Source organism: Caretta caretta, chromosome 21 (assembly GCF_965140235.1).
Source record: "Caretta caretta isolate rCarCar2 chromosome 21, rCarCar1.hap1, whole genome shotgun sequence".
In the NCBI taxonomy this organism is placed as follows: domain Eukaryota; kingdom Metazoa; phylum Chordata; order Testudines; family Cheloniidae; genus Caretta; species Caretta caretta.
The window spans coordinates 18,866,688-18,890,548 of record NC_134226.1 but is presented as its reverse complement, the minus strand read 5'-3'; the positions used below and the strand labels follow the sequence as shown (position 1 = coordinate 18,890,548).

Genomic DNA, 23,861 nt, shown 5'->3' with positions numbered 1-23,861 from the left:
AGCTAGGATTCCAAGGAACAGGGGAAGGGGGATGGGGAGCATGAATGGGCAGAGTCCATCTCAAAGAACTCCGGTTACTGGTGAGTAAACTTCACTTCTTCTGCCAGTAGCCTATGCACACTTCCACTCTTGGGAGTTTGGCAAGCAGTGCTCCTCCTTCCAAACAGTGAGATGAGAAGGCCTAGTTAAACAGAGATTTTAATACATTTTTACCAAACTGAGGATCTGATCTAGATGTCAGATCTAAGGCACAGTTTGTGGTGATGGTCTGAACTGAGCTTCAAGAGGGAGCTCTACAGACCACTAAGATGGAAGCAGCCTTCACTCTAGTTGGATGCACTCTACACACTTCTGGAAGAGGAGCACTAGCATGTTTATAACACTCTTCAGTAGAGTCTAACCCACTTAGAAGGGCAATGGGATGCAATTGCCTGAATTTCACTCTCTTCCCCATAAGAGACAGTCTAGGCAATTTCCTATATTCCTCAGACCTAATCAAATAGCAGGGTAATGTTCTTGTAACATCCAATGTGTGTAGATTAGCTTCCCCTAAGTGGGGAGTGAGGCCTGGGGAAAAATACTGGCAAGGACAGGACTGGTTTCAGAGGAACAGCCGTGTTAGTCTGTATTCGCAAAAAGAAAAGGAGTACTTGTGGCACCTTAGAGACTAACCAATTTATTTGAGCATGAGCTTTCGTGAGCTACAGCTCACTTCATCAGATGTTTACCGTGGAAACTGCAGCAGACTTTATATACACACAGACAATATGAAACAATACCTCCTCCCACCCCACTGTCCTGCTGGTAATAGCTTATCTAAAGTGATCAACAGGTGGATTTGTGCTGGAAATGGCCCACCTGTTGATCACTTTAGATAAGCTATTACCAGCAGGACAGTGGGGTGGGAGGAGGTATTGTTTCATATTCTCTGTGTGTATATAAAGTCTGCTGCAGTTTCCACGGTAAACATCTGATGAAGTGAGCTGTAGCTCACGAAAGCTCATGCTCAAATAAATTGGTTAGTCTCTAAGGTGCCACAAGTACTCCTTTTCTTTTTGCGAAGGACAGGACTGGAATTCTGTTACCTTGGAGAAATTTGGGGTGTGTGATGAAGGACCTTTTGAAAGACTGTAAGGGGGAGGGAGGGTCAGCCTGGAGAGCCTGCAGCTGAAGTGATCATAGAATATTAGGGTTGGAAAAGACCTCAAGAGGTCATCTAGTCCAATCCCCTACTCAAAGCAGGATAGCTACAATAAAGGGAGGTTTCATGAGCTAAGTACTAGACTGAGGTCTTGTGTTGCTGTGGGTTCTCTAACTAGAGGTAAATGTACTTTCGAACCCTCCAAAAACCTTTTTATTACAAAATACAGAGTTTTGCCTGGCTAAACTGCGATGAGATGAGATGAGATGAGACGGCTGTGAGATGTACTTTTACTGATGATAATGGATAGTCCCAAGGATTTAAAATGAAGTACTCCAGTATGGCTAGAACAGCAGCTGAACCTGTGTTTATTTTATTGCTGGATGCTCACAAAGAAAATCTTTTCTACTTATGATCATAACCCAGGCGAGTCCAATGCTTCCTGAAGTTTAATAGACTCTTCTGTACCTTCTCCAAACAAGGTGGTGCCAGATCTGTCAAAGTCCTATAACCCATGCTGCCAAGTGGCAAGAGTCTAAGTCTGGATGGTAAATCTGATTTCTCTTCTAGGTCAACGGGTCTGGAATTGTGGGGAGACTCTTATGAGAATGGCAGTAGATTCAAGAACCAATGTTGTGTCACCCAATCTGGGGCAATCAGAACAGAAACACAGAAATGTAGGACTAGAAGGGATTCAGTAGGTTATCTAGTCCAGTCCTCTGCATGGAGGCAGGACTAAGTATTATCTAGACCATACCTGGCTTGTGTACAGCTAGCCTTTACATAAAAGCCTCTCGTGATGGAGATTCTACCACCTCCCTAGGTAATATGTTCCAGTGCTTACCTACTCATACAGTCTGGAAGTTATTCTTAATGTCTAACCTAAATCTCCCTTGTGGCTATTTAAGCCCATGACTTCTTGCCTTGTCCTCAGTTGATAAGGAGAACAATTTATCATCCTGCTCTTTATAACAACCTTTTACTCATCTTCCCCCGCCCCCCCACACTGTTCTTTTCCAGGCTAAACAAACCCATTTTTTCAGTCTTTCCTTGTCCTGGGTTTTAGACCTTAAATCATTTTTGTTGCTCTCCTCTGTGTTTTCTCCAAGTTGTCCACATCGTTCTTAAAGTGTGGTGACCAGGACTGGACACAATACTCCAAGTTGAGACTATCAGTGCTAAGAAGAGTGGAAAAACTACTACTTCTGTCTTGCCTTCAGCACGCCTGTTAATATATCCCAGAATGTTGTTTGCCTTTTTTTCAACTGTATTACACTGTTGACTCATATTTAGTTTATGATCCACTATAACCTCCAGGTCCTTTTCTGCAGTATGCCTTCCTAGGCAGTCATTTCCTGTTTTGTATTTGTGCAATTGATTATTCCATCTTAAGTGCAGTATTTTGCATTTGTCCTTATTGAATTTCATTCTGATTATTTCAGACCAATTCTCCAGTTTGTCAAGATCATTTTGAATTCTAATTCTGTCCTTCAAAGTACTTGCAAACCCTCCAAGGTTGGAATCATCCACAAACTTCATAAGTGTACTCTCTATACCATTATCCAAATAATTTATGAAGATACTTAATAGAACCAGACCCAAGAAAGATCCTTGCAGGACCCCACTTGATATACCCTTTCAGCTTGACTGTGAGCTGCTGCTGATTATTCTAAGAGTATGATTTTCCATGCAGTTGTTCGCCCACCTTGTAGTAGCTGTGATTGGCCCTGTGAGCCAAAGGCAGATTGGAATGTGGATGTCTCAGAGGCTTGATGCCATGAATCTGAGCCACCACAGTAAACATGGATCAAGTAAGGAGTGATGTTTCCAAGGAAACATCAGGTGCCTCATCAGACTTATGAAGATGTTTTGAGCATGGAACAGAAGGCCTTGAACCTGGTGCAGAGTGTGTTTCTCAAAATAGGACCCTGGCCCTCAATATTACCCTTTGCTGTGACTTTGGCTTCTGAGGCTGAGGTCTTAAGAGGAATGTGTTTGTACTTCAGCATATGGCACAACAAGTACTCAAGCCTTTGGGGTATGCTGTTAAGAATCAGTTCTCTAACCAGAGGTGGACACCAGCAAAGCCCAGTGTTTAAGCTCAATCAGATCCTGTCTTTGTGGATTCGCAGTGGCTGACACTTTAGGTTTGGCTCCAGCCAAGGATGCAGAAACCTGCTTCAGGACTTTGCCAGGCTTTCTAATATCTTTGGAGGCTGCAACAGAGTGTGGTCTCCCAGCACTTACAGATCCCTGCATTTCAGTGCTGAAGCTGTTAATAGCTCCTTCATTTGCACAGCTTGAAGGCAATTCTCACAGTCTTTTCTGACCCTGGGAGTGAAGGTGCTGCATATGGACAAACAAGGTGAATGACCTTGCCCCAAGCAGGCCACAGGTGCCTCTGGAAGTAGGAAAATCAGGGCAAAAGATGCAACTCTTGAGCCCTGATATCATTGTCTTTGTTTCTGACATATTGGAACCAAGGATCTGCACCAGGGTGCAAAGAACCTTAGTCAAAAAATAATAAAATAAAAATAAAGAACTAACAGCTAATGAAGGTAGAGAGGTGAATCTGGGTTGGGAGCCTGGTGAGGTTCCTGGTCAGTCTGATATGACTGGAAGGAACTAAGGCGGCTGATGCTCCACATCTCTTTTACTGAGGAATGGGGAGGAGGGTGCTATAATGGGTGCTATAATGGGCACTGCTACTAGAAAGTTCCACTGGCTTAGCTGAACTGTTGGCACATCCCAAGAATGGGAATGTGCAAAAGCCATTCAAAGAATAGCAGCTTCTCCAGCAAAGAGCTCCACGGTAATCTGGCAAACATTCTTCCAAATTTAATGCTTATAAAATTGGATACCCTTGCAAAATAATCTTTACCCCCCCACTCCCCAAAACCCTGCCCTGCGTATAAAAAGGATTTCACTCTCACTTCCCTAAAGGTTACTTAAAGCTGAAACCAAGGTTCAAAAGCAGACATGGTATATGGATACTTTTCTCTGCACATACCTCTTTACTCTTCTGGTTTGTCTCTATGTCGTCTGAAAATAGAGCATAGTTTGCAGGCACTCAGTGAAGTTTGTGTGTCTGCCTTAACATTTCATCCCCTTTTTATAGTTCTTTTTGCCTAAACTTGATAAATCTTTAGTTCTACTCATCATTACTGTAGCAGTATGGTACAATTTATCATGGAAGTTTACCTATATATTATTTAAAAAGTTAAATTTAAAAACAAAAAGTTACACTGTATTCTGGATATCTGACCCACTAAGTCAATTGCAAATTAAGAGCCAGGTTCATCACCATACTCCAGCTGCTTTGTATTGTTCTAGCAATGCAAAACTACAGTAAGCAGTGTAAACTGAACAGAGAGCTTATCTCGGACAGAAAGGATTATGGAGTTCTAAGTACAGTGAGGTTTTTGCACAGTTACTAATTCTGAGACATGCCTTTTGGAGATAATGCCTCTTAGAAAGGTAGGCCTTGATGGAGAAAGAGAGAGAGAATGGGTAAGTTAGATGTCATGGGTTTGAAATGTGCTGCCTTGAGGGCTTGGATAACTGGAGATAGGTACAGTGTTGGGAGATCAGACAAAACCTGTAACAAGCACTATCTGATCAGTCTGAGGAATCTGGGTATTTGAGGTTGCTCAATCAAAGAACCAGAACACTGCATAAACACTGCTGAGGGTTGACACCAGTCTTGCTATGGTGCATTACTGCAAGGCTATCCAAACCACCCTGGAGAAGCTCTAAGCTCTAGTATAACTGGGATTCTAGCTTCCCTTGTGCCAGAAATGAAACTTGACAAGATAAATGAACAGGTTAGCGAATAGGAGCAGCTAACAGGGAAGTTTTGCGAAGGAGTTTAGAGGGAGAGCTGGGGGCTAGATACACTTAACATTCTTTAAACTTCTTTAAACTTAAGGCCAAAAACACCCCCTGATAAAAACAAAACAAACAACAAAGGAACGATCTGCAGGAGGAAAAAGAGAATGCAAGCAGAAGTCCAGCAGTAGAGTGGGGGCTATCCAGTTTATTGCACTCAATGCAGCATGTAGGATTACCTGCCCTATGGGCATGTTACAGATATGTACATTCGGTACAAGGAGCTCCTGGCTCTCAGAGAACGTGTACAGGCTTTGGAAACAAGGGTGACTGAACTGGAGGAGCTAAGGGAGACGTAGAGGTACACAGATGAGACTTTCTGGGACATAGTAGAACAGTCCCACCACCAGTCTGACAGCCTATGTGCTGTTGAGGAGGATGCAAGTCTCAGGGAAAGAACATCCAACTGGAGTGTATGGAAACGATCCCATAGTTGGGACCCTCCTTCCAGATGATGTTTTGGTATCTTCTCGCACTGAGGATACCTCTCTGGTGGCAGGAACTCCAGTTATTAGGAAGAGACCTGTATTAATAATGAATGATTCAATCATTAGAAACATAGTTAGCTGGGTTTGCAACGACTGGGAGAACGACACAGTGACTTGCCTGCTTGGTGCAAAGGTTGCGGATCTCTCAAGACATCTAGATAAACTTATGTGTAGTGCTGGGGAGGATCCGGTGGTTGTGGTATATGTACGTACCAGTGACATAGGGAAGGATAGGAGAGAGGTCCTGGAGGCCAAATTTAGGCTACTAGGTAAGAGATTAAAGTACAGGACCTCCATAGTAGCATTCTCTGAAATGCTTCCAGTTCCACGTGCAGGGCCAGGTAGACAGGCAGAACTGCAGGATCTCAATGCGTGGATGAGACGATGGTGTCGGGAGGAAGGGTTTAGATTTATTAGGAACTGGGGAAACTTTTGGGAAAGGGGGAGCCTATACAGGAAGGATGGGCTCCACCTAAACCAAAATGGAACCAGATTGCTGGCACTTAAAATTAAAAAGGTTGTAGAGCAGTTTTTAAACTAAGGGCTGGGGGAAGCCGACAGGGGCGGAAGAGCACGTGGTTCGGACAGAGACATCCCTTAGGGGAGGATTTATTAATGGAGATTCTTGATGGCCTAATAACAAGGAGAGGATGGAAGATGATAAAATACGGATAGGATCTGATGAGAAACAGTCAAATGAAAAATAGTCCCATTCAATTACATCATGTAATGGCAGACTGTGCTAAAAAGTGACAAATTCTTCAAGTGCTTACATACAAATGCTAGAAGTCTAAATAATAAGAGGGGTGAACTAGAGTGCCTTGTATTAAATGAGGATATTGATATAATAGGCATCACAGAAACTTGGTGGAACGAGGAACTGTCCCAGATTGAGGTGTCATTAGAAGAGGTTCTGGAACAAATTGATAAACTAGAAACAGTAATAAGTTACCAGGACTAGAGGGGATTCACCCAAGAGTCCTAAAGGAACTCAAATGTGAAATTGCAGAACTACTTACTGTGGTTTGTAACTTATGATTTAAATCAGCTTCTGTACCAAATGACTGGAGGATAGCTAATGTGACACCAATTTTTAAAAAGGGCTCCAGAGGTGATCCTGGCAATTAAGTAAACCTGACTTCAGTAACGGGCAAATTGGTTGAAACTTTAGTAAAGAACAGAATTATCAGACACATAGATTAACAGAATTAGTTGGCGAAGAGTCAACATGGTTTTTGTAAAGGGAAATCATGCCTAACCAATATACTATAATTCTTTGAGAGGGTCAATAAGCATGTGGACAAGGGGTATCCAGTGTATATAGTGTACTTAGATTTTCAGAAAGCCTTTGACAAGGTCCCTCACCAAAGGCTCTTAAGCAAAGTAAGCTATCATGGAATAAGAGGGAAGGTCCTATCATGGATTGGTAACTGGTTAAAAGATAGGAAACAAAGGGTAGGAATAAATGGTCAGGATCAAAAGGATTGCTCAAAACTGAGTGACTGGGCAACAAAATGGCAGATCAAATTCAATGTAGATAAATGCAAAGTAATGCACCTTGGAAAACATAATCCCAACAATACATATAAAATGATGGGGTCTAAATTAGCTGTTACCACTCAAGAAAGATCTTGGCGTCATTGTGGATAATTCTCTGAAAACATCCATGCAATGTGCAGCGACAGTCAAAAAAGCTAACAATTGTGGGAATCATTAAGAAAGGGATAGATAATAAGACAGAAAATATCATATTGCCTTATATAAATCCATGGTACGCCCACATCTTGAATACTGTGTGCAGATGTGGTCACCCCATTTCAAAAAAGATATCCTGGCCTTGGAAAAGGTACAGAAAAGGGCAACAAAAATGATTAGGAGTATGGAACAGCTTCCGCATGAGCAGATATTAATACGATTGGGACTTTTCAGCTTGGAAAAGAGAAGACTAAGGGGAGATATGATCGAGGTCTATAAAATCATGACTGGTGTGGAAAATAAGGAAGTGTTGTTTACTACTTCTCATAACACAAGAACTAGAGGCCACCAAATGAAATTAATAGGCAGCAGGTTTAAAACAAACGAACGGAAGTATTTCTTCACACAACACACAGTCAATCTGGAACTCTTTGCCAGAGGATGTTGTGAAGGCCAAGACTATAACAGGGTTAAAAAAAGAACTAGATAAAGTAATGGAGGATAGGTCCATCAATGGCCATTAGCCAGATGGGCAGGGATGTTGTCCCTTGCCTCTGTTTGCCAGAAGCTGGGAATGGGTGATAGAATGGATCACTTGATTACCTGTTCTGTTCACACCCTCTGGAGTACCTGGCATTGGACACTGTTGGAAGACAGGATAGTGGGCTAGATGGACCTTTGGTCTGATCCAGTATGGCCGTTCTTATGTTATTATGTAACAAGTTTTCCTGCTGGAGTACTCTGTGAATACCAGAGAATAAGCACTGATGAACTATACTTCTCTTTTGATGCGTAGGCTGTCATTCACAGATAATTGGGGTCCAATGTAAAAGGACCCATAATTCACAGTCCATTCAAGTGTCATTCTGCAGTGGGTTGGCTGGCTGGCTGGCTATGTCAGGCCTGAAAACTATGCCTTCTGGGCCAGTTGGGTATTAAAAGGATGATGACATCTGTTCTCTTTTCTTCCTTCTGTTTCAAGGTACCCTTTATGTGACCCGGAGACTCTTCTCTGCCCAGAACATTATTTCCATTGCTTTCAAGAGGCCCTCTGAATTTCTAGTGTTTATTCAAGCATGCCACGGGTGGTACTATCAAAATGAACCAGCAGGTGGTGTCCTCAGAAGATATTTCTAGACCCCACTCCCCAGCCTGAGAGGCTTGCTTCTAGTGAGTATCCAAAGGTTTGGAACAAGAACAAAAGGGTTGACTTTCAGCGTGTTCTTGGGACTCAGCCATCTGCAAAGGAACATCAGAATATGGTCAGGATCTGACACCTGATTCTGCACCACTTATGGCGAGCAGTTCCACATCTTGAACAGGAACTTCCAGAAATGCCTCATATGGACTCTCACCCCAGGGATGCATGGCACTATCAATCCCAGCTACCAGAAATACTGGGATACAGATGAATGCTGCTGAGAAGCCAATGATGTTATGAAGTTTTTGATCTTCATAAAGCTTTTCTGTGATGGGAATATTTTAACTAGAACCATGAGAATTTCAATCTCAATGTGAGCAGTTCTTTAGGACTGGTGGTTCAGAGAGCTCTTCTTGATGTTCAATACAGAACACCATGGGTGTGAATTACTGCCAGGGTCTGGCGAATTTTGATAATATCTGTTCTAATATGAGCTGTGCTCATACAAACATCCTCCATAGGTAAGTGAAGGTTGGTTACTTGTAACCAGAGTTCTTTAAGATGACTGCATATTCACATTTATGGGTAACATGCCGCCCAGTACAGCCCAACAGTAGAACTTTCTTCAATCAGTACCCATTAGAGCGTACGTGTGACTCCTTCAGCCCCTCTCATCATTTCCAAATGTTCTGAAGGCAATGCTATATAAGGGGGTACTGTGCCCTCTACCACCTCAGTTCTTTCTGCCGCTAACCCAGAGAAACCATAACAGAACTCGAGAAAGTGGAGAAGGTGGGTGGGAAATCTAAAGATGTAGAGTCATGTAGAAGAACTTCAGTTACAAGTATGGAACCTTCATTTCTTCTTCTTTGAGTGGTTCTGCAAATCCACGCATATGGATAGTTTGGCAAACAGTGGTGAAAACTCAGGAGAAGGGAATTGAGTCCTAATTAATCAATGATTAAAGCACTGCTCTACCAAATCTAGCATCTGCTCTTGAAACCAAATCCAAACCATAATATTTAGTAAAGGTAGGGACTAACTTCCAAATAGCAACCTCACTCCAGAACACAGGGTCCAGACCTAGCAATTGATCACTGATTTCTCCACAGTATTTCCTTCGCAGCCCAGGCAAACCCATCTAATTTCCCATCACATCCAGACCAAACCCAGACACCCGGTCTGCAAAAATCCATGACCCCCGTCCCCTTCCCTAAAAAAATGAGTGTAACCATGAAGCAAGAGCTTCAGTCAGCTGGGAGAAATAAAGGAGCTGTTTAGTGACAGGAGAAGCCCAATAGTTAGAGCCCTGCACAACTGCAGATATTAGCATCTGTGGATGTGAATATCCGCGGACCATGTTTGCTGATCATGGCTCTACCAATGGTGCTGGTCCTTAACCCTGAAGGGGGCACGTGTTTTTGAAAGATTTCAGGAAAGTCTATGCTGTGTTAAAATTTAAGGCATACCCTATGCCACACATTGATGAACTGCTGGATCAGCTCGGTGAGGTGGAGTACATTACCACCTTAGATCTGACCAAAAGGTATTGGCAGATTGCACTCATGCCTGAGTCCTGTGAAAAAACTGCACTGGGCACCCATATGTGATGGGGTAGGGAGGCCCTATACCAGTAGAGAAGGGGTTAAGGGAAAGCTTATGAGCCCAGCTAGCCCAGTCCCACTACACCTGCAGCCAGTGCCAAGCCTGGCTCAGTTCAGGGCTGACTGGCCCTGAAGAAGGATGGAGCTCTGCCTGAAGGGAGCTTTGCCAGCAGGGTTGTGGAGAGACGAGCCTGTTAGCTGGAACACCCACTGGGGAGGAACAGTTAGACTCCCAAGGATTGAGTAAGGCAAAGGTACAGACTTTGGAAACTAAGCACAAAGGATAGGGCAAGGATGCCCTATGGGAGGACTGGTGGTGAACGAGTATTGATTTGGGTTTGCTTTTTACTCAGGGCCTCACTGTCCCCTCATAACCCAATAAAGCCATGGAGTCCAGAACTGATCTCCAATAGCTGGGAAACATATCCCAAAAACATATCTGTAGAATATGTCAAACTGTCCAAAAGACTGAGGAAACGCAGATTTAGGTGGCACAAGTTTTGACAGTTCAGGTCTCTTAACTCTTTTTCTACCCTCCTATAACTGACGATCCAACCTCAGATCCACTGTCGACCTCACTGGAGACAGCAAGGACGGTGGAGGATGAACAGACAAAATGTAAAACAGATCTCCCAGGTGATCCTGTAACAGTCTTTGGAGGAGGCAAAGATGGACCTGGAGAAACTCTCTTCTGCTTTCACATTTTTTCAGGTGAAGGGGATGTAGATCTAGGAGCAGATGATGCCTTTCTCTCTCTCACCCACATCAGTCCTTTACTCAGATCCAAGGAGTTCTCAGAAACAGACCATCAGCCACCACAGTAAAAGTCCTTTTCAGATCCGGGAGGGCCCCAAGTGGGAATGGATGATGACTTAGAGCCATACCCCTAGAATTTGAAGTTGTACCCAGAACTGACTTAAGTTTCAGACTCAGAACTACAGATGGAAAGCTAACATATGCAACCTAGCAATGCTAACATTGGCCATCTTCTCCCTCACCTTTTTTTCTTCAGAACAGACACACAGCTGCTTCTGCTTTGGTCAAATGAGCCAATATTCAAGAGGTGGTGTGACACAGCTAACTGGTAGAACAAACAAACGCAAGAGTCCTCTGAATGGAAATCAGTTTGCCTTTCACCCCATCTGCAAACAAATAACTGCATTGAGGATCTTAAAGGGTCTGGTGCGGTCCAAGTGGAAGGCCAGTGCTCTCTTCACATATAGCAATGAAGCTTCTGCTCATCTGTATGTGTGTGAGGCCAGTCAGCCTCACCTCAGTCCCCGGAAAAATCATGGAGCATATCCTCAAGGAATCAATTCTGAAGCACTTAGACGAGAGGAAAGTGATCAGGAACAGTCAGCATGGATTCACCCAGGGAAAGTCATGCCTGACTAATCTAATTGCCTTCTATGATGAGATAACTGGTTTTGTGGATGAAGGGAAAGCAGTGGACGTGTTATTCCTCGACTTTAGAAAAGCTTTTGACACTGTCTCCAACAGTATTCTTGTCAGCAAGTTAAAGAAGTATGGACCGGATGGATGCACTACAAGGTGGGTAGAAAGTTGGCTAGATTGTCGGGCTCAACGGGTAGTGATCAATGGCTCCATGTCCAGTTGGCAGCTGGTATCTAGCGGAGTGCCCCAAGGGTCGGTCTTGGGGCCAGTTTTGTTCAATATCTTCATTAATGATCTGGAGGATGGTGTGGATTGCACCCTCAGCAAGTTTGCAGATGACACTAAACTGGGAGGAGTAGTAGATACGCTGGAGGGTAGGGATAGGATACAGAGGGACCTAGACAAATTAGAGGATTGGGCCAAAAGAAATCTGATGAGGTTCAACAAGGACAATTGCAGAGTCCTGCACTTAGGACGGAAGAATCCAATGCACCGCTACAGACTAGGGACCGAATGGCTAGGCAGCAGTTCTGCAGAGAAGGACCTAGGGGTGATAGTGGACGAGAAGCTGGATATGAGTCAACAGTGTGCCCTTGTTGCCAAGAAGGCCAACGGCATGTTGGGGTGTATAAGTAGGGGCATTGCCAGCAGATCGAGGGACGTGATCGTTCCCCTCTATTCGACATTGGTGAGGCCTCATCTGGAGTACTGTGTCCAGTTTTGGGCCCCACACTACAAGAAGGATGTGGAGAAATTGGAGAGAGTCCAGCGAAGGGCAACAAAAATGATTAGGGGACTGGAACACATGAGTTATGAGGAGAGGCTGAGGGAACTGGGATTGTTTAGTCTACGGAAGAGAAGAATGAGGGGGGATTTGATAGCTGCTTTTAACTACCTGAAAGGTGGATCCAAAGAGGATGGATCTAGACTATTTTCAGTGATAGCAGATGACAGGACAAGGAGTAATGGTCTCAAGTTGCAGGGGGGGAGGTTTAGGTTGGATATTAGGAAAAACTTTTTCACTAAGAGGGTGGTGAAACACTGGAATGAGTTACCTAGGGAGGTGGTGGAATCCCCTTCCTTAGAAGTTTTTAAGGCCAGGCTTGACAAAGCCCTGGTTGGGATGATTTAGTGGAGATTGGTCCTGCTCTGGGCAAGGGGTTGGACTTGATGGCCTCCAGAGGTCCCTTCCAACTCTGTTATTCTATGATTCTACGAGGCTTCAGGAAAAATGTTGAGAAGTAAATTGCCTGATTCATGTGGAAATTGGAAATGACCTATGTTAATAATTTTGGGTGAGGGCAGAGGTAAACTTTATCCTTACGGAAAAATATAAGGAGATTCTGGACTCAAGGCTCTCAATTCACCCATTCTCCTTGCTGAGGTTATGACAACCAGAAATGCCACTTTCACAAAGAGGTGGAAAAAAGCAATCTACTACTCACTGGAGGGTGGAACCCTGAAATCACTGCCAAATGTACTTTAATGGAACTGTCAGGCCTTGCTTCTTTTAGGTGCAAGAGATAATCCAAAAAATGGTTAAGCCTGCACTGGAGAGACACTTCTCTATTCAGACCGGATAGAAAAATATTTTTATTTGGCCAGGTAAGTACACCTAGTTGAAGGCTCTCTGTTGTTCAGAAGCACCTCCTCAATGTTTTTCAAGAAAGTCATTTCTAGTGGTGTTAGCCACGAAGCATCCACTCTGTCAAGTGGAAGGCCTACAGGTTGGGATGGGACAGACAGCCATGTTCCTGAGAATTCACGTCTGAATCTAATGGGATTGGTAGAGGAGGCCTTGCTAACATGGTTGAGAAGCAGTGTTGTCAAAGCCATGCTGGTGCTATTCATATGAGGCAACCATGAACCCGCTTGGCCTCAAATAGGGCTATCGGAGTAAAGGCATACAGCAGGGAGTTCATCCATGATAACAGAAAAGCATCCAAAGATCCAGTGCTGTGACCCTCTCGGGAGCAAAACTGATGGCATTTTCTGTTTGCCTTTGTTGCGAACAGGTCCACTTGTGGAGTTCCCCACAGCTGGAAGATGGATCTGGCTATGTCTGGACATAGTGACCATTTGTGGTGAGGGGAGAAAGACTTGCTTAGGTGATCTGCCAATGTTTTGTGCTCCCCTGAGAGGTAAGCAGTTTTGAGGAAACTGAGTTGGTTATACAGAACTCCCAAAGCAGAACTGCCTCCTGGCACAGTGGTAAGGAATACACCTTTCCTTGTCTGTTTAGAAAACACAGTTGCTATATTGGCCGTTAACACTAACAGATGTTTTTGGCAGAATACAGGCAGTCCTCGGACTTACGACACAATTGATTCCTGAAAATTGCATCGTAAGTTGAAATGTCGTAACTCAGAATCACAATCCACTCCATTGCAGGACCGAGTGTCATAAACCAATTGTCGTAAGTCGAATCAGGGTGTTAAATCCAATGCCGCGGATGCACTCTCCGGAGCTCAATCACATTGCTGTCTGGGCAAGGGGTGAACTCCACCTCTGAGCCGGAGAAGTTGTCACCCCCTGCAATCGAGGCCTGGGTCTGACAGCTCACCTTTGCTGCCGGCAACTGGTGCCGGGAGTGGTCCGACTGATGCCGGGAGTAGGGAGAGTAGCGCCGGATCAGGGAGAGACCTCAAGGTCTCAGCGATGGTGACCAACAGCGCGACGAAGACTGGCGCCGAGGAGATTGTCTACGCCTGGGCGAGCCACAGTGCATAGACAGGGATTGGGTGCGCATTGTTAATGATTCGTAGTGGCGAGCCAGAGTCCTGAGCCAACATGGAGACTAAGAACGTGGCAACCTAGGGCTCTGTCGTGGCTCCAGAGATCGCTAGTGCTCGCTGTCTTGTGCGAGGCCTTGCTTGGCAGGCTTGTCCTCGCAGGGAGCCATAGCCAGTTCCATTGCTGCACACGGTGCTGGCTGTGGTGGGGGTGCTCTTAAATCTTCAGGCGCTGGGAGCTGAGAGGAGGTCAGCTGTGCCTTCAGCTTGGGCCCCTTTACCGCTCCCTGGAGTTGGTGGTGGGTCCTTTTGTGGGGAAGAACTCCGCCGGGCTGAGCCCTTTTGCGGGTCTGCAGTGGGTGTAAGGCCCAACTGGGTCCTTTACCCAGAGCCTGCTAGTCGGGCTTGCTTGGTGCCGACTTCTTTGTTTTTTTCTTCGGCACCAGCAATGGGGCTCAGTGCCGGGAAAAGCCCAGTGACAGGGGTGCGCTACACACAGAAGCCAAAGCGCTGGGTGCCGTGTCAGGATGTGCCGGCTCCAAAGCTGGGCTTAGGGCAGCCTGCATCAGGAAGGCCCCGAGACACATGTCGTGCTCTCTGTGTCTGAGGACGACAGTTCTTACAGATGCGACAGTGCTCTTTTATGTGGGATTCCCCAAGGCAGCTTACACAACTCTCATGCGGGTCACTAACAGGCATAGGTCTGTTACATGTGGAGCAAGGTTTAAAACCCAGAGACCGGGACATGCACCACCTGGGGCAATGTCCCCGCGGGGACACTATCTGACTAAACACTTAACAGCTACTTAACAACTGACTAACAAACAATTAAACTATTTACAGCTAGAAGAACAAGGCTGAGATAGGAGAGAAAACCACTGACTGCTTGCAAAGCAAGGGACAGAGGCGCTCCAAGTGTCCACTATGTGCCAATGGGGCCTGATACACCACAGCAGGAGCGTGCCACTCCATAGGGCGCCACAGCCTGCCCTACAGATACCGCTAAGGCAAAAGTCTCCGATGAACACGCACATGGTCATGCACACACCTACAATGGAATCGACATTAGCAAGCAGTTGAAGAAGAATTTATATGGTGGCTAGAAGTAACAATCCAGGGAAGCACATTGGATGTTACAAGAGCAATACACTACTATTTGATAAGGGCTGAGGAATACAGGAAATTGCCTAGACTGTCTCGGCAGTTACATCCCAATATCGTTCTAAGTGGGTTAGACTCTACTGAAGAGTGTTATAAACATGCCAATGCTCCTCTTCCAGAAGTGCGTAGAGACACTTTGTTGCCGCCATATAGATTTTCTTCTTTAATGACAGGATAATCCATGGGGCTGCTGTTGTGGCTTTGAAATCTCAGAATAGGGTGCCCTCACTTAAGCTTTATAAGATCTTTTGGTACAAAATCCCCTTCCTGGTAGCGCTACTGCTATTAAGGTTGGTAGGGCTATTGAGAATTAATACCTATGTTGTATTAATACCTAAGGTGCCACAAGTACTCCTTTTCTTTTTATGTTGTATGAAATTTCCTTTTTGTTTGTTCTAACTGGAGGTTCACATTCAGATCCTATGATGTCCTCAAAGGATGAGAGTAGGAGAAACCCTGTATTCAATAGGGTTTTGGTTTGTAAGCAAAAATATTCAATCAATGTTTAGACCTTCTTCTGTTTTGCCAGTTTGCAAACTAAACTACTGAAGTGTTCAGGCACAGGAATCTTTCCTGACTGTCCAGCTCTAGTGGTGATTCAGAGTTTGCCCTCCTCAAGAGCAGAACTCTGGGAAGAAAAAAAAAAAAAGAAGAGTAATGTGTGTGTGGATTTGGGTTTTTTAAGGTTTCTTAGGAGTTGCTGTCTTTCTGTCCCAAGAGGGAGGGGTCCCTGTGCTTCAATGTAATTTCTCTGGAATCCACCCACCCAAGGATAGGCATTGGAGCAAATCCAGATTATGTGAAGAGCCCAATAGGGGGCTTGAAAGTCTGAAAGAAAATCTGAAAGACCTAGTAACTTGGTCTTTGTTCAGTAAATCAAGTCGCATTTTGTATATATATATGGATTTCTCACCTACTGCAGTCATAGAATCATAGAATATAAGGGTTGGAAGGGACCCCAGAAGGTCATCTAGTCCAACCCCCTGCTCGAAGCAGGACCAATTCCCAGTTAAATCATCCCAGCCAGGGCTTTGTCAAGCCTGACCTTAAAAACCTCTAAGGAAGGAGATTCTACCACCTCCCTAGGTAACGCATTCCACTGTTTCACCACCCTCCTAGTGAAAAAGTTTTTCCTAATATCCAATCTAAACCTCCCCCACTGCAGCTTGAGACCATTACTCCTCGTTCTGTCATCTGATACCATTGAGAACAGTCTAGAGCCATCCTCTTTGGAACCCCCTTTCAGGTAGTTGAAAGCAGCTATCAAATCCCCCCTCATTCTTCTCTTCTGCAGGCTAAACAATCCCAGCTCCCTCAGCCTCTCCTCATAACTCATGTGTTCCAGACCCCTAATCATTTTTGTTGCCCTTCGCTGGACTCTCTCCAATTTATCCACATCCTTCTTGAAGTGTGGGGCCCAAAACTGGACACAGTACTCCAGATGAGGCCTCACCAATGTCGAATAGAGGGGAACGATCACGTCCCTCGATCTGCTCGCTATGCCCCTACTTATACATCCCAAAATGCCATTGGCCTTCTTGGCAACAAGGGCACACTGCTGACTCATCCAATGATGCATGAGAAATGGGAGTGCTTTGTTCCAGGTGGGCCTTGAGTGGGCCTGGTTGATTGAGTGGAGGATAAGGCTTTGAGCCGGGACAACTGCTTCAAGCCAGCAGCCTTATAAAAAAAGGCAGCCAGCGAACAGCGGAGAGGCTAACAGAGGGAGTTGGCCTGGGAGTTCACCTGGGGAGAGCCCACTAAGGAGTTCATCTTACAGGCTTCTCCGACCTTTCAACTACCTGAAAGGGGGTTCGAAAGAGGATGGATCTAGACTGTTCTCAGTGGTAGCAGATGACAGAACAAGGAGTAATGGTCTCAAGTTGCAGTGTGGGAGGTTTAGGTTGAATATTAGGAAAAACTTTTTCACTAGGAGGGTGGTGAAGCACTGGAATAGGTTGCCTAGGGAGGTGGTGGAATCTCCTTCCTTAGAGGTTTTTAAGGCCCGGCTTGACAAAGCCCTGGCTGGGATGATTTAGTTGGGGATTGGTCCTCCTTTGAGCAGGAGGTTGGACTAGATGACCTCCTGAGGTCCCTTCCAACCCTGATATTCTATGATTCTATGAAATGGAGATGTTATATGCTTCTTGCCTGGGCACAGATTACCCAAAGCACTCCTTGCTGTGAGGGAAACCCTTTTCTACCTCAGACTTAGAACCAGTTTCTCTGGCTGAGCTGCTGTGCCCCTACTTCGCAGGCCACAAACCAATTCATCTTCTGAACCTGAAACAGAGCTTCACAGAAGAAGCAACCTTGAATTTGGAAAGCATCTCTGATATGAACAGGAGTGGGAATCCTTTCTGAAGGAAACCTGCTGCTCTTGGTTGAGCTTGCCCACAGTGGAAGGAGGCATCATAAGGCCCTGATGTGTTGGTTTGACTCAGAGCTTTATGTCCTGGCAAAAGGAAGGTCACCTAGCTAGTAGTAGGCAGAGCAGAGATTGCCCTCAGAAGCTTCTGAAAGGCAACCTCACAAATCTAGCACCTCTTAGACTTTGCTAGGAACGCACAGAGCAATTCTGCATGTGTGTGTGCTGGGTCAGGGGTGAGGGAAAGAGTGGAAAGACAAAGCCCAGTAGAGAGATGCTGCACCAGAGAGCTGGAGCTTCAGTACCCTGGTGATTCCCAGACTGAAGAGAGGAGATATAAACTGAAATAATAGAATCATAGAATATCAAGGTTGGAAGGGAGCTCAGGAGGTCATCTAGTCCAACCCCCTGCTCAAAGCAGGACCGATCCACAACTAAATCATCCCAAACAGGGCTTTGTCAAGCCTGACCTTAAAAACCTCTAAGGAAGGAGATTCCACCACCTCCCTAGGTAGCCCATTCCAGTACCTCACCACCCTCCTAGTGAAATAGTGTTTCCTAATATCCAACCTAAACCTCCCCCACTGCAACTTGAGACCATTACTCCTTGTTCTTTCATCTGCTACCACTGAGAACAGCCTAGATCCATCCTCTTTGGAACCCCCTTTCAAGTAGTTGAAAGCAGCTATCAGAAATGAGATTGCTATCGCCCAAATACAGTAATAAAATCTAAAATATAGAAAAACAAACTAGTGAGAAAAAGCCAAATTGACTGCTTCTTCCATCGCTAGAGGCAGAACTGAAGAGGGGGCAAGACTTAGCAACACCACAAGACTCCTCAAAATTCTACACCCCCTTGTGGAGAGCTGGGAGAGAAGCTGGGCAGCAGGGAGACAGTAGAGATGCAAGTAGGATATAAAATCAAGTGGGGAAAAAGCCCTAAGAGGAGCCTGTATTTCCAAGTTTAATACATACCGCAGAGGCAGTCTCCTTACTCTCACACAGAGCTCTTTCCAGATCACAAAGACTCTCCAGCCTGGTCCCTCTCTTCTTTCCATTTGGCACTGGCTCCTTTAATTTTTTCTGTTTCCTTTTAAGATTCAGTGTTCCAATATCACATCTGGGAGACAACACCTAAGACACAGCCAAAGCACAACTGTCTGGAGCATTTCTCAGTGCATTTATTCTCGCATAACACATGGCCATGCACTCATAAGTCCATTTAAGTACCCTAAAACTTTGACTAACTAAAGGTTATGTTGGGGGAAAAACAAAAGCCAGAGGACTGAAAAAACGGTTACTCACCTCTCGTAACTGTTGTTCTTCGAGATGCGTTGCTCATGTCTATTCCAATAGGTGTGTGAGCGCGCCGCATGCATGATTGCCGGAAGCTTTTCCCCAGTGGTACCCATCGGTTTGGCAGTGGAGACCCCTAGAGTGGCGCCCTCATGGTGATGTATATATGACCCTGCCGACACGCCACTCATTCAGTTCCTTCTTGCCGGAAGACTCCGACAGTGATGATTTAACTGGGAATTGATGATTTAACTGGGAATTGGTCCTGCTTTGAGCAGGGGGTTGGACTAGATGACCTTCTGGGGTCCCTTCCAACCCTGATATTCTATGATTCTATGATTCTATGAGTGGGGAGGCGGGCGGGATTTGGAATGGACGTGAGCAACACATCTCGAAGAACAACAGTTACGAGAGATGAGTAACCATTTTTTTCTTCTTTGAGTGATTGCTCATGTGCATTCCCAATAAGTGACATCCAAGTGGTTACTCCAGAGGAGGGGTTGGAGTTCACCTGACTGTTGATTGAAGGACTGCCAAACCAAAAGCAGCAGCATCCCTCACCTGCTGGTAATGGCGTAATGGGAAATGAAGGTGTGGACTGAAGACCACGTTGCTGCCTTGCAGATGTCCAGGATAGGGACCTGCGCCAGGAAAGCAACAGACGTCGCTTGCGCTCTGGTGGAATGCACTGTATTAGGCGGAGCTGGAATTTTAGCCAGGTCATAGCACGTCCTGATGCAGGACATGATCCATGATGAGATAGGAAACCCCCTCATCCTTTCTGCAATTGCAATAAAAAACTGTGGTGATTTACGGAACGGCTTTGTGTGTTCAGTGTAAAAGGCTAAGGCCTGTCTAAAATCTAAGGTGTGAAACATGCGCTCCCTGCTGGTGGCATGGGGTTTAGAGAAGAACACAGGCAAGAATATATCCTGGTTCACATGAAACTGGGAGACCACTTTGGGCAAAAATGCAGGGTGGGGGCATAGCTGCACCTTGTCTTTATAAAACACAGTGTACAGGGGTTTGGAGGTCAGGGCTCTGAGCTCGGACACCTTCCTCGCAGAGGTTATAGCTACTAGGAAGGCCACCTTCCAGGACAGATAGGAGAGAGGGCAGGTAGCCATAGGCTCAAAGGGAGGCCTCATGAGAGAGGATAGGACCAGGTTCAGGTCCTAGGAGGGGGGAATGGGCCGACATACAGATGGGTAAAGTCTGTCAAAGCCCTTAAGGAACCTGCCCACCATAGGGTTACTGAATACTGATCCCCCCAGCATTCCCGGGGGGAAGGCCAAAATGGCCACCAGGTGTACCCTTAGGGATGATATCCCCAACCCTTGGCGCTTGAGGTCCAAGAGGTAGTCTAGGACAAGGGAATTGGGGTTGATTGTGGTTCAGATCCTCTTTGTTGGGATCAAATGGAGAAACCCTTCCACTTGGCCAGATATGTGGCTCGAGTGGAGGGTTTTCTGCTTCCCTACAGGACTTCCCTGACCGAGTTCGAGCACTGAAGTTCCAAAGGGTTCAACCATGGAGTTTCCAAGCTGTGAGGTGGAGGGACTCCAGGTTGGGGTGCTACAGCTGGCCGTGGTCCTGCGAAATTTAGGGATGGGCAAATGGGGAGCGCTATTGGTGTGACCACTGAAAGGTTCAGCAATACGGTGAACCAGTGCTGGCGGGGCCACACTGGTGCTATCAGGATCAACGAGGCCCTGTCCTGGCGAACCTTGAGGAGCACTCTGTGTATGAGGGGGAACGGTGGGAATGCATACATTGCGTGCCCCGCCCAAGATAGGTGAAAGGCGTCCGCAATGGAGCCTGGGCTGTGGTTCAGGAAGGAGCAGAACCTCTGGCACTTCCTGTTGCCTTGCATGGCAAACAGGTCTGTATGGGGAAAGCCCCATTTCTGGAAAATTGAGTGGGTGATATCCGATCTGAGGGACCACTCGTGTCCCTGGAATGAGTGGCTGAGGCAGTCTGCCAGCTCGTTCTGCACCCCAGGAAGGTATGACGCCTGCAGGTGTATGGAGTGTGTGATGCAAAAATCCCACAGGGCGAGGGCTTCCCGACAGAGGGGAGAGGAGTGAGCACCACCCTGTTTGTTTATATAAAACATCGCTGCGGTGTTGTCTGTGAGTACTGATACGCACCTGTCCTGGAGACGGCTCTGGAACGTCTGGCATGCCAGGTGAACCACTCTCAACTCTCGGACATTGATGTGCAGCGACAGCTCTGCCTGGGACCAGAGGCCTTGGGTTCTGACAATGCCCAGATGAGCTCCCCAACTGAGCGCCGAAGCGTCCATAACCAGGACAATCGTCAGTTGGGGCTTTGCGAAAGGTACTCCCACACAGACCATCTGAGGATGGAACCACCAGTGGAGGGAGCTGAGTATTCGCGGGGGGAGGGTCACTACTGAGTCCAATGGATCCCTGCCCTGCCTGTGCACCTGTGCTAGCCACGCTTGTGGAGGTCGAAGGCGGAGCCTGGTGTGTCGCACTACGTATGTGCAGACTGCCATATGTCCCAGAAGCCCCATACAGTTTCTGGCTGTGCTGGTTAGGAAACGAAGGAGGGTATGAATAATGTCAGAGATTGCTTTGAAGTGTAGCTCTGGGAGGAATGCCCTCATGACCGTAGAGTCCAGGAGGGCTCCAATGAACTCTATCCTCTGAGTGGGGGTCAGGATAGACATGGGTACATTCAGTGTAAGGCCCAGCCTGAGGAACGTGTCCCTGATCAGGGATACATGCTGCACTACCCTTCTTTGGGATGCTGCCTTGAGAAGCCAGTCGTCCAGGTATGGGAAAACCTGGACCTGGCGCCTGTGGACAAATGCTGCCACTACCGCCATACACTTGGTGAAAACCCGAGGGGCGGTAGAAAGGCTGAACGGAAGCACCCTGAACTGGTAATGATGGCCACTGACTATGAACCTGAGAAAACGCCTGTGAGAAGGGATAACTGAAATATGGAAATACACGTCCTTCAAGTCGAGGGTGGCGTACCAGTCTCCCGGCTCCATTGAGGGAATGATGGTGGTCAGAGAGACCATGTGAAACTTCACCTTTTTTTATGTATGAGTTGAGGTCATAGAATCATAGAATCATAGAATATCAGGGTTGGAAGGGACCCCAGAAGGTCATCTAGTCCAACCCCCTGCTCAAAGCAGGACCAATTCCCAGTTAAATCATCCCAGCCAGGGCTTTGTCAAGCCTGACCTTAAAAACCTCTAAGGAAGGAGATTCTACCACCTCCCTAGGTAACGCATTCCAGTGTTTCACCACCCTCTTAGTGAAAAAGTTTTTCCTAATATCCAATCTAAACCTCCCCCACTGCAACTTGAGACCATTACTCCTCGTTCTGTCATCTGCTACCATTGAGAACAGTCTAGAGCCATCCTCTTTGGAACCCCCTTTCAGGTAGTTGAAAGCAGCTATCAAATCCCCCCTCATTCTTCTCTTCTGCAGGCTAAACAATCCCAGCTCCCTCAGCCTCTCCTCATAACTCATGTGTTCCAGTCCCCTAATCATTTTTGTTGCCCTTCGCTGGACTCTCTCCAATTTATCCACATCCTTCTTGAAGTGTGGGGCCCAAAACTGGACACAGTACTCCAGATGAGGCCTCACCAATGTCGAATAGAGGGGAACGATCACGTCCCTCGATCTGCTCGCTATGCCCCTACTTATACATCCCAAAATGCCATTGGCCTTCTTGGCAACAAGGGCACACTGCTGACTCATATCCAGCTTCTCGTCCACTGTCACCCCTAGGTCCTTTTCCGCAGAACTGCTGCCTAGCCATTCGGTCCCTAGTCTGTAGCTGTGCATTGGGTTCTTCCGTCCTAAGTGCAGGACCCTGCACTTATCCTTATTGAACCTCATCAGGTCTCGCAGGTCCAGGATAGGCCAAAGCCCCCCCTTGGCTTTGGGGATAAGGAAATAACTGGAGTAGAAACCCTTGCCCCTGAATTCCTGAGGGACCTCCTCTATCACCCCTAGTGCTAGAAGCAACTGAACCTCCTGTAAAAGAAGTTGCTCATGAGGGACGGGGAAGGGGGTTGGGAGGGCGGTAGGGAGCAGAATTGGATAGAATATCCTGCCCCTACCATGCAGAGGACCCAGCGATCTGACGTGATCTGAGCCCAAGCCCAGTAGAAGCGGGAGAGTCGGTTCACAATGGGACGGGAAGGATCCGGTAAGGCGACTGGTGCGCCGTCCTCGTGCGTAACTTCAAAAGTTAGGCTTAGGGCCAGGGAGCTGTTTAGTCGAACGCTGGCCTTGGCCCAAAGAGGGCTGTGGGTGCCTCCTATTGTTTCTGCCCCCCCTTCTAGGCGGGTCCCACCTAGGGGGTCCTTGGTAGAAGCGAGATGGGGGCTGAGGCCTAAAAGGTCTTCTCTGAGGTGTAGGGGTGTGATCTTAGCATGGCCCGTGAGTCCTTGAGGCTGCGTAAACGTTTGTCTGTATTTTGGGCAAACAGGTCCTCACGGACAAAGGGAAGGTATTTTGGACCTCAGGAGGGATACCCGAGACCTGGAGCCATGCACTATGTCTCATAGTGATGGCGGTGGCCATAGCTCTAGCTGCTGAATCCGCCGCATCGAGGGCTGCTTGAAGAGCAGTTCTAGAGACCACCCTGCCTTCCTCCAGGAGGGCTCCGAACTCCCTACGTGAATCAGTCGGGATAAACTCCTGGAACTTGGCCAATACTGACCAGGAATTAAAGGCGTATCAGCCTAGCACTGCCTGTTGGTTAGCTATTCGAAGCTGGAGACCCCCAGTCGAATAGACTTTACAGCTGAAGAGGTCCAGCTTCTTTGTGTCACGTGACTTAGGAAGAGAACCCAGTTGACCCTGCCACTCCTTATGATTTACAGTGTTTACGACCAACATACCTGGCTGGGGGTGTGTAAAAAGGTGCTCACAGCCTTTTTGTGGTACAAAGTAGTCTCT

At 46.5% G+C, this 23,861-nt stretch overlaps 1 protein-coding gene across 8 annotated transcripts in view; it reads right to left on the bottom strand.

The window, feature by feature from the left end:
* Window positions 1–23,861, bottom strand: part of KDM5B (lysine demethylase 5B) — a 184,112-nt gene that overhangs the window by 19,476 nt on the left and 140,775 nt on the right. For 7 of the 8 annotated variants that reach the window (XM_048826607.2, XM_048826615.2, XM_048826611.2 and 4 more), the window contains one exon: window positions 18,589–18,747. The exons of the other annotated variant lie outside the window; for it this stretch is intronic. In XM_048826607.2, the coding sequence (XP_048682564.2) occupies window positions 18,589–18,747 (159 nt within the window). The remainder of the gene's footprint in view (window positions 1–18,588; window positions 18,748–23,861) is intronic. 8 annotated transcript variants of the gene reach the window in all.